Below are 11,540 nucleotides of genomic sequence, written 5' to 3'. Positions count from 1 at the left end.
TAGGGAATGCACATAAATCAGTGAATGGTAAAAAAAAAAAAAAAAGTTCTTAAAACTCCACTTAAACTAGGACGCTTCATTGCCTTCATTGTTTACACAGCCCACCTGCAGGGTAGCACCTAGAAATGAAATAAGAAAATATGCATATTAAAAAATTATATACATAAAACTTATATATAAACCTACTATCTGTGACCCTCTTATAAATGAAAAGAGGCACTTACTTGACGTCCTGCTTTTCCATAAGACACCTGTAGGTGGCGATCTCTTGCTCCAGACGGCTCTTGACGTCCAGCAGTTCCGCATAGTCTCTGCCCTGCTGCTCAATGCCAGTGCGCACCTGACAAAGCTCTGCCTCATATGTGTTGATATGCGTCTGGTAGCCTGCTAGCATATTGCTGTACCTAGCCTCTGTTTCCGACAGTGAGCACTCCAGTGCTCCTTTCTGTGTGGGTAAAGAGAACAGTTACTGAACAGAACGACCCAAAATCAGGTTTAGGTTTTCCTCAGCTAACAGCTAATTAAATTCCTTATATCTAAAAATCAAGGTTGAAAACTTCTACCCTAAGTTAGGAGTGATATGATACTGATTCAATTCCACTGTTCGCTTTGCCTCAGTTTAGTTTTGGATGTCAAGGATTAACACTCACATATATGACAAAATATTTTAAGCTATTTCTATTCTGTCTGTCACATCCTGTGTTTCCTGTGTCTCACCATGCTGATTTGAGACTGTAGCTCGATCTCCAGGCACTGCAAGGTACGCCGCAAATCTGAGATCTGTGACCTAGAGCTTTCTAGGCAATCTGTTTTGGTGGCAGCATCTTTACACAGGTCAGCCATCTTAAAGAGAGTCACAAAAACACATGTAATGAGAGGCATTTAACTCATGAGTCACAGTATTAATACCACTCCAAGCTGTAATGTGAATGAAAGAGACAGAAGTCTCACCTTCTCCTGGAACCAGCACTCCTGTTCTCTGCAGTGTTGGTCTATGATGGTCTGGTAATGACAACGGATTTCATCCAAAACCTTTTTCAGGTCTTGCTGAGGAGCAGCATCCACTTCCACACACACTTTTGAGTCTGTCAACTGGCACAGTAGTGCTGCCACAGTCTATAAACACATATCAGCATAGGAAATGACTGGCTTTATTTATCTTCATTCAAAACATTAAAAAAAAAAAAAAAAAGATTTTGCTACACACCTCCTGGTGAGTTTTCTTCAAATACACAAGGTCCTCCTGCAGAGGGCAGAGCTGTGCCTCCAGGTCGGTTTTTGCTTGGCATGTTTTACTAAGTATGCAACGCAGGTTATCAATGTCAGCCTTCACACACTGCCGTATCGCTGCCTCATTCTGATACCTGATTTGTTAAAAGGTCAGAAGGGGAATAAAATCAACAAAATCATGTTTAAACATGACTATGATCTATGTAGCTGTACAGACCTTAGATGCCATATTGGATTTTACAATATGACTTAAAGGTCCCATATTGTACACATTTCTGGAGGTTTATTTTAGTTGTTGATGTCCTTAAGAATATATATTTGCGGTATAAGTGCCAAAATCCATCTCAATATATTTATACAGCTCCTCTTTTAGGAGCTCTGTCAAAAGCAGGTCGAATTTGGTCCATCTAATTAATATTCATGAACCTCTCTTCTGATTGGCCTGTTGTTTTTTGAGTGACGCACAGCCAGGCCAATCACAGGTAACTACGGTCATGTATCGTTGTAGCCAAACCCAGAGCCGTAGAGAGAGCCTAGCCTGCTGATACTCAACAAGATATTTCAGAATGATCATTAATGTTTTTTCTTTTTCAAACACCGAATGCAGTAAGCTACATAACTGTTGCTTTAGTAAAGCCCCTTTCACAATGCACGCTGATTCTGGAAAATTACAGGAACGAGCGCTGTGTGAACAAAAGCCAGAACCATAAAGGCAGTGTTGTAGTGATGATGCACCTTACCCTGCGACTCTTCACGACAAAAAAAATACGTGCAAAGTGGAATGAAGCGGCGATCGGGCAGAGCCAGCTCCTCACTATCAGCGCTGAAGCACAGTTTGTTCAGGTTAGTTTCAGTTTAGTGAAATGTACGCGTCGCATTACATCTCACGTCCAAACGTCACATGTCTTTATGGGTTGTGTGTAAAGCATGCACAGATTCCGGAAAACAACTGTGAATGAACCAAATTAAACAACTCCGGAACAAATCATGGGAAACATTATCCGTGTATTTACCGGAATCGCTGTGTGAAAGAGGCTGAAGTTGACGTGCCACTGGTCTCTTATATTCACGTTGTTCTGAAGCCTGTGCAATGATGTAGCCTAGTTTCAACATCTATAGACTGAACAGGGTTTTCTCCACTTGTTTCCGTGTTGTTGTTGCTTAGCAATGTTATGGACACGATGTTGTCTGGGTTTGATAAAAGGAGGGTGGGACGGTGGTTGGTGCTGGGGTGGTGACTGAAGGCGGTGACTGAGTAGATCGGACGTCACATCGTTACGGAAGTCACAGCGGCTCGTGAAAATGAACAGCTACTTTAAACAGGCTGTGTGCAGTTTACTGTGGATTGACTGTTTTGAAACTCATATGGTAGTTACATAGCCCCTAGACCTCAGTTATCATGAAAAAAGCCAGGAAATTTCGATTTTGACAATATGGGACCTTTAAGGTCTTTACAACAATAGCACACACTGTATTAAGGTCATAGGTCACATAATTTTCAAACTTTTACTTTAAAATTATATAAATTTTTTAAATATTTTTAAAATTAATTGTAAATTCATGTCCAAGTCACATTTTCTTGGTTAAATAAACATCACTTACACTATTTGAGAAAGAAGAAAATACCTATTTTATATTTTACATTAAAAATGTAGCTAATTAATATTCTATGTAATAAAGCCAAGTATGAATCTTATCAAATTAGTGTTTTTTTAAGCATTTTACATTTATTCCAAAGTAATAACTTAAGGCAGAAACTAGGGGTGGGCGGTACACCGGTATCATAGTTATCACCGGTGTGACATTGCGCCACGATATGGATTTTCTAATACCGTCAATACCGTAATAAATCTATTATGTGCCTTGAACGGCTGCATTTACATCAACAATAGCTCATTCTAAATAATAAGGCACTAAAGTTTAATTTGCCTGCGACTGTTTGTCAATTGCGTGCGCACATACAGTCAGTGCGTTTACACCAAACGCCAAGCGAGCATGCGCATCGCGTCACTCACTCAGTTTATCCGCGGGAGGTTTCCCTATCACTCGCGCGAATAACAACACGGCGCGATTGACCATGGCGGAGATAAATACGATCGCTGCTTTGTTCCTGTTGTGCAAGTTCTAAATGCACCGAAAAGCCAAACGCCGAAGTGTCTAGGTTCACAGCAAAGTAATGTATCAGAGACATATCTCATACCTCATTCCTTCTATAAACAAAGTGTAGATAGTATAAGTAAGAGATTGATCGCAGTACAGAGAGCGTCGTTGATTATAATAGAGCTTTGTGATATCGCAAACTAAGATGAGGAACAGCTTTTAATATTTTTATGGGAGTTCGTAAATGAGATATTAATTTAATACAGCCGTTAAATAAACAAGACGTTATTATCAAGTGACTTACATTGTCTGAGAATAACACTATGCCCGATTTTGGTCTGTTTCGTCGTCTAAATTTATTCTGGGACAAGACACACTGCTGTGTTTAAATGAAGATGCGCAGTTCTCCAATAAAACACAGTAGTGTTTCCTTTATAAGTGAACATGCGTTTTAAACTAATCTAGTGAAATGATTCAATTTCCCATTCATAATGAGAGCATGGGCGTAAATTTCATTTAACAGTAGGGGGGGACAAAAAATATAAAATTTCTCATGAGAAATTTTTGAAGGGGACGCAAAATAATACAGTCAAATTGTACTTATAAAGATAGACAACAATAAAAACAAAAACAAAAAAAGGTTTACAATTTTATTTATAGTGAGGTTTGTTCGGACGTAACACAGTGCTCATTTAGTAAATGCACAGCTAAATGAAACGCCACACACTCGCGACGAGCGGGTCTCCGGCACGGGAGGCGGACGCGCTAACAAAAGGGCTAAAGGCTGGACCTACTAACAACGCTCGATAGTTTATCTCTTGACAGCAGGGAAGTGAGGTATACCTGCAACATTCTAATTGTGGCCGTTAATGTTAAGTTAACATTATGCCAAGTCGTCACAAATAAAACAATGCATGGGAAACTGCTTTGGCGTCTTGCATTGCATTATGCAACAAGCTATGGTAAACAAGCTAACGTTAACTAGATAAGTAATGTTTTAATTGCTAATATAGCAGATTCATGGAAAATTACATCGGTAATCAGCATTTTTGCCGCAACTAATTTATGAATGAGTCTGCATCAACTACATTAAAGAGAATCGCTTTATTTAAAGTTAATGAAATACCCTATTTACTGGAGTTCAGCATTAATTGAGCCGCAGCCACACACCTGACTCGTGTGTGTAAAGCAGGCAGTGGGCCAAACCACTGTAACGCCGGTTTCACACTGCACGCTTAAGCAGAGCGTAAGCAGGGCGTGCGCAGCACGTAAGCAGAGCAGAAGCGGCGCGCATCCATTTTCCTTTCACACTGGAAGCGTTTGTCGCGCGCAGCTGAACCGCAGCTTGTGTACTTCCAATATAGACAAGTATTGTTCATTCAGTCACGCATTTCAGGTGTTCTCCAAGAACTGTCTGTCATGTGCTTTGATTTATGGTATGTTGTAGATTTAAGTAGCAAATTAGAAACGCTAAAATATTGAATATATTTTTAGACAAAGATCGTCTTAATGATTACCAGTTAGGTTTATGATAATTATAGCAACAGTTTTTCAATAACGAAAAGAATATGTAAAATTATGGTATTTTGGTATTTGTTTTACATTTGTTGCCATGACATGGTTAGATTCATATGATATTTTCACATTTTTTTATGGTGGTTGTCCAACTTTGAGATAATCACCACGTTTATAATGAAACCATTATATTTAAAAACATGTTAGCCTAAAACATATCATATAAAAATATAATTTGTTGGTACTACTGTAAATCTATATTAAATAATTATAGGATCTCCTTCAGTACTTTCAGAATCTTCTCTTTTAAAATTTATTTTATTTCTGTATTTTAAAATGTTTTATAATAACATTTTAATGGCAGTAGTATGTTTATTTATTCTTGTATATATCAAAACAAGCAGAAAATAGTACAAACTTTGCTAAAGTGATTGTTTTGAACAAGTAGACTAACTAGACATTATTTACAAGGAAAAAAAAAACATTATTTTTACTGGTGAGCCATTTAAACCGTGATTGTGTTACATGTGATACACGATTTTATGGTGAAATTGTTATTTTTCTTGTTAATCAGGCCAGTTTTGATCAAGATCGATGCACTGTGGCTTTAACCCAGCGTAAGCGGCGCAGCAAAAATAGACTCGGCGCCAAAACGATCGCAGCACTGACGCTTCTGCTCTGCTCCTGCTACGCGCTGCCGCGCCGTCCCTGCGTGCGGTGTGAATGCTCTAATCTGTTAACATGGGCGCCGAAAAAAATACGCGCTGCTTACGCCCTGCTTACGCTTGCAGTGTGAAACCGGCGTAAGGAAGGGGAGGGGGAACTCAACTGTTTCTAAATGCATTTTTTGCGGGGTTTTTTTCTACTTACACGAGTAGGTATACATACATATATTTTTCACAATAGAGAGTGCGATTTTTTTTTTATAATTTTTTTAGAGGGGGGGGGGGGGGGGCAACCCTCGGATGGGGGGGGACATGTCCCCCCGTCCCCCCCGGGATTTACGCCCATGAATGAGAGTCACTTGAATGAACCATGTGTTCAAACGAATCAAATGAACAATACGATTCAGTAAATAATTTCAGTGTCTTGCCGCCACCTGCTGGCAGATCCTTTCAGTTATTGAAATCTTAAATACTTGTGTATTCCAAATTTTATTTTAAAAACACTAATCTCAACATGAATTTATAGATTTAATTGCACTCATGGCACCTCTGAGCCTCATTTTCATGGACGACACTATAAAAATGAAGACAGAAATCTTGCTGATCATTATTACTTGCTGAACTATTACTAGCACTACCTCATAGGGGTTTCAGTTCAATGAAGCAAATTGACTTGACTGGAGAAGCCACATCTCAGTGGCTCTTATTCATCAGCATTGAAGGGCCTGAGTTGGACCGTTTCAATGGCCAGAAGAAGGTAGTTGAAAGGTGGCAGCAATGGCTCTGAGAGTGTCGCTCTAGAACAGAGACAATATTTGTGATCTTCTGATCAAGACCAGGAACATAATACCGTGATATTATACCGGCACCGTTCAAAAGATGAAAAATACCGTGATATTAATTTTAGGTCATATCGCCCACCCCTAGCAGAAACTATTTAAACTATTTGTAAACTTTGTGTTATGTTCAGCTATTTATTTTAATTGCTAACTTTAAAATATTTTTGAAAATTTTGGATCATCAGTCATCAAAGCTAGGTAACTATTGGTCACAGACATGTAGATTTACTTTAAATTTCACCAAGCTGATTAAACACTAAAAACTCCAACAGATCATATTTTCATGTCATTTTAGGTCTTATGTTGACATTACAAAGTGGTTATAAGCGTGTGAGTTGTTCACTTACTTTTTTTTTAATTAGTCTTCATATTAAGACCATTATATTGTTCATTCAGTCTGATTCACGAACACGGAACGCACACAAACACAAGAGGGATTTACTGCATGAACCAATCACAGCCAAACATATTCATATCAAATCATATCGCGATGGAGCCATTGCCTCCTCTCATGTGACTTTTTCCCCATTAATTCTCAATTACTTCCCACCAAACCCACTGCACACTTCAGGAGGTCTGTTAAAATGCAGACTTGTGTTATTTTTGTATTACACTTTTTTTTTTCTCATCCAATTTTTTGAGGAGGCACTGCCTCCTTTGCCTCCTCAGAGAAAACTCCCCTGGTATATATCTTTGTACACATATTTGCTTCCATATATTTACATTTATATATTTGCAGCCAGAAGCTGTGCTTCACATTGTGTACTGTTCCATAATATTAATCATATTCATAATTTGCATGTAACAAATATTCCTTATGATGTTTTTTTCCTTCTGAAAAGGGACACAAATTAGACCTCACTATTAATAGACAGTATTTATAAAAACAGTTTTCAATGCTCCAAAAAAACTAGATGTGAAATTGCCTTTAGAGAACTCACTTTATCTTAAAGTCATCAGCAGCCAGTTTAGAGTTGTCGATCTGCAGGAGGATTTTGCCGTTGGTGACAGTAGCGTCTTTCATCTATAATGAAGAGCATTGACAAAGAAAACTATAAATGTAGATCACAGCAGACTATTTCTGTCAAAAATATCTTACATTTTGCTGCTAAGATCAAAAATCTGAATGTGCCACGTTTATTAGAATCATTTTTGCTATTTATTTTAAAAATTGCCACCATTAATTGTCTGTTTGTACCTTTTCCTGAAGGCATTCAATGGTTTTGAAGTAGCAGCTGTAGTCCCTCTGGCAGATCAGCCCCTTTTTTTCATAGTACTCCCGGATCTGCTTCTCCAGAGTAGCATTGGCAGCCTCCAAATAGTGCACCTTATCCAGATAGGATGCCAGACGGTCATTCAGGTCTTGCATGGTGGCCTTCTCACTCTTCTGGAAGTAGTCATAATCCTTTTCATAACACCCTGCAGCCATGATTCTTGCGCCAAATCTTCCACAGTGTCCTCCATCAATTCTGAGTGGTGGACATGGGGAGCAATTATTCGCGCGATAGGAGCAGGTAGAGATGCGGGTCTTATTTCCAATACCACTGACACTGTAGGCTTTGGGTGTAACTGAACCACACCTACGAGGACCGATTATGGACTTTGAAGTTGTGGAGAAGGAGCAGAGGGAAGACTTGGGGCTGGACAAGGAGCAGGGGCTGGGGCAGGTTTTAGGACAGGTGAAAGAGCTGGGTTTAGGGCAGGTCTCAGAGTAGGTCTTGGGGAAGCTGAAGGAGCTGGGTTTGGTGCAGGTCTCAGAGCAGGTCTCAGGGAAGCTGAAGGAGCTGGGTTTGGTGCAGGTCTCAGGGAAGCTGAAGGAGCTGGGTTTGGTGCAGGTCTCAGAGCAGGTCTCAGGGAAGCTGAAGGAGCTGGGTTTGGTGCAGGTCTCAGGGAAGCTGAAGGAGCTGGGTTTGGTGCAGGTCTCAGAGCAGGTCTCAGGGAAGCTGAAGGAGCTGGGTTTGGTGCAGGTCTCAGGGAAGCTGAAGGAGCTGGGTTTGGTGCAGGTCGCGTTTTGGATGCCTGACATGGTGGATGGCTGCAGAGATGGATGAATGCGAAAGAGGACGATACAAAAAGTGTCTAGAATTTTCCTGAAGAGTGTGGTGCCTTTGAGGCCAGTTCTGTCATCTTATATAGTTGGAGTTTGAGGGCGTTTTCTACAATTTGACAAAGAGAGTGTGTTTGTGTGTGTCACCACTAAAAGTATTATAAATCAAGGGCCAGAGTATTTAACCCTTATGAGGAAGCTGCAAAGGAATTCATGCGTGTGTGTATATATATTTCTGAATAGATGTCGGTGCCTAACTGGACAAGGCAGTATGAATAAATTTAGACTTAATGAAGACAGCACAAATTGCAATATTCGGGTGGAGTTTCAATTATACATGTGACTCAAAGGTCTGAATAGATGAAATCAGTGGCGGTTCTACACGGAGGCCAAGGGAGGCCCGTGCCCCTGTAGACATGTCCTTGGCCACCCCTGTGGCCCCCCGTACTGACCAAATAAAATAAAATAAATTAATTATGGTTTTACACACGAGCGCCAAAAGCGGAACTAATGCGACGCATCGTTCTACTTAAATGGGTAAATTAGAGCGGCGCACACAAACACTGCAGCAACAATTAGAACTACTCTTGGATACATAGACATATATAGAGAGTAGACGCCCCATCGACCGATACTCCCTACTGGCGCTGACGAGACGTGGGGCCGCCATCTTGGACCGGTCACCCGCTCCACTCAGTGTAATCTGTTTGGCAGCTGTAATGAACTGTCAACTCATTTAATAAATCATACCTCACGGAATACCGAACTGATTTTCACGCGTTTTTTTTTTTTTTTGCTGCAAAGGTCATAAATAGCTGTGATTCATGACAAATGGTTTGGCGTGTTTTAATATTTATAGTGAACTTAACAGTAATATAATGAATATCTCCGTTCTTGTGATAGTATTGGGTCTTTTAAGAGGGTCTAAAGACAACATGGACTTAAGCACTTCTAATGCGTTAAGGTTTGTATAGTTTTATTCTATTTTCATTTGGCTGTTTATTAATTTGGCATTGTTGTTCATTACTGATATTCTCCTTAATGTAGTCTTACCATGCTGTTAATATATTTTGTTGTGATGGGGAAATAAAGCTTTTCGAAGCACTGTGGTTTTCCCCTCAACTGTATTGTAAAATTACTCGAAGCTTTTCAACACGTTGCACACTAATGGCATCTTGTGGTCAAAGGTGGGAAAAGTTGCCTTTGCGTCCCAGATCTCAAAGCGATTTTGGACAGTTTCATCAAATACATCAATTTGTGCTACGAAAACTGTCAGAAATAAAAAAAAAATAAATGTCATTTTACTTGAATTAATCTGTAAATAAACTTTTTTATAAAATTCTAAAAGTATAAGCATGGATTATGTAGGCATATATGTTCAAAGTGAATTAACTGTTAAGTTGACTAATATTATTATTACTTAGAAGTGCTTGTGAAGCAAGGATAACTACAAAATAACATACACAAAACTACACATGTACATATTTATTCGTATTATGATTTATTCTTAACAAAAAGCGAATGACACTTGAAACGCGTTATTTGAATCAGAATATGAAGCAGTCACGTGGTTATGGTAAAACGAATCAATAGGCTCTATGCACGCGTACTTCCGCGTTTGACGCAAGGCTGCTATTCCGTTTCCGGTTGGAGAGGTTTGAAGCGGAGAAAAACGCGATTATGGCAGAGTCGACGAATTTTACTCGGTGTTTGCAAGAGTTGCCCAAATGTACAATCACTGATGTGCAGTACAACGCCACAGAGCAAACTTGAGAAAGGTTTCAAGTTTTATGTGTCTTCGTATCTGTGCAATTATGAAGGTAAATTCGGCTAACCTGAACCGCCTGAACTGAACTGCTATTATTTTTTTACGATTCGTCCAGCAGCAGGCGTGTTTGTAATTTTGTCTGAAAGTGTCAGGTAAAATCAGGGCCACAAATGAGATCTCAGTGAACGCTCACTGCTACCGCTCTATGAGGAAAGCAGAGACTCCACACCAACTGAGAGTAGAGTAGCTTAAAAGTGACGTTCAAAGTTCTGTTGGACATGTTCAGTCCAGTTCAGTTTTTACTTTTCTAACGTTACCACTGTTCAGCTTGGATAACCACAGCTGTTATCTTAGCTAGTATGGATGATTATTGTACAAAATAATAAGAATAAAAAAGGTAATGCAGTTCTACGACAGATGAATAGCACTGCATTATCACTGCTAATTATAGCTGAAACAGTGGTAATGGAGATACAAGGCGGCAAAGTTGGTTTTATAATCACACATTCTTTAGGAAACGCGTGGAAACTTAGAAAAGTGTTAAATTTAGCAGATGCTGTACACTGCGGCACACAGCAGTGGTGGCTAGAGGGGCTGTCCTCCCGTCTTTGAAAAGATACTTTCATACGTTTAGATGTCATTTTATATGTTTATTTAATATAATAAAGCAAATAAGCATCAACAATATGAGTGGAGTCTGTTTTTGTGACTAACGTTACCGTAGTATAGAAGACAATACAAGTTATTAGAAAAAATAGTACACAACACTCTACAATCGCGCCGGAACGGAAGTAATCCAGCATCCTTATATTCCACCGGAAGTACGTCATTCACCGCCGTGCATACAGCCTATTGCTTAAACTCCGGTACAGTGCTTCACTGTGAGATGTTTCGTTTTTTTGATACAAGCTTCGGTGTTAAACGTCACATCACTAATATTTTGCTTGAATTGGCATTGTTTATTATTGCTGTTTTCCCTCATTTTTATTGTTTATTTCATTATGCTATTGACTGAATTGACGTTGTTCATTTTTGCTATTCTCCTTATTAGCTATAATCTGACATCTCAATCTGTTCCCTGTTAAATTTAAGTATTATATTGTGTATTTATGTCACTTTGGACAAAAGCGCAACCATAACCATATGAGGTGTAGGCTATGATAGGAATTTTGCAAACCACACACTATAAATATGATAGAGAAGCAGAAACAGATAGCGACGATAAAGGTATTTTAATGAGTTGAAGAAATATTACATTAGAGTCTACTTGGAGTGTTTCATTCTCTCTCGCTCACACACATATAACACACACACACACACACACACACACACACACCTATCCTACACAGTGTTCAGGCATGTTCTCTCACTTCTGC

General features: G+C 39.3%; 1 protein-coding gene across 1 annotated transcript; it reads right to left on the bottom strand.

Moving 5' to 3' along the window:
- Positions 1–220: 220 nt before the first annotated feature.
- On the bottom strand, positions 221–8,375 carry LOC141293539 (keratin, type I cytoskeletal 19-like). Its single transcript, XM_073825564.1, has 6 exons — positions 7,548–8,375; positions 7,291–7,373; positions 1,208–1,364; positions 952–1,116; positions 718–843; positions 221–445 (listed from the first exon to the last, which is right to left on the bottom strand). Exons 1-6 carry the CDS (start codon positions 8,373–8,375, stop codon positions 221–223), a joined length of 1,584 nt encoding a protein of 527 aa, XP_073681665.1.
- Between the last annotated feature and the right edge of the window lie 3,165 nt (positions 8,376–11,540).

This window comes from Garra rufa, chromosome 20 (genome assembly GCF_049309525.1).
Source record: "Garra rufa chromosome 20, GarRuf1.0, whole genome shotgun sequence".
Taxonomy (NCBI): Eukaryota; Metazoa; Chordata; class Actinopteri; order Cypriniformes; family Cyprinidae; genus Garra; species Garra rufa.
Note: the sequence above shows the minus strand (reverse complement) of the source record. Positions and strands in the feature narration are given on the sequence as shown.

Bases quoted from the DNA above. Each gene is read 5' to 3' on its own strand.
- LOC141293539 (XM_073825564.1), bottom strand. From the start codon at position 8,375: ATGTCAGGCATCCAAAACGCGACCTGCACCAAACCCAGCTCCTTCAGC. The intron at 1,365-7,290 runs GTGAGTTCTCTA...TTAACAAATCAG, and splicing joins GCTGATGACTTTAAGATAAA to GTATCAGAATGAGGCAGCGA. The intron at 1,117-1,207 runs GTGTGTAGCAAA...ATGTGTTTATAG, and splicing joins TGAAGAAAACTCACCAGGAG to ACTGTGGCAGCACTACTGTG.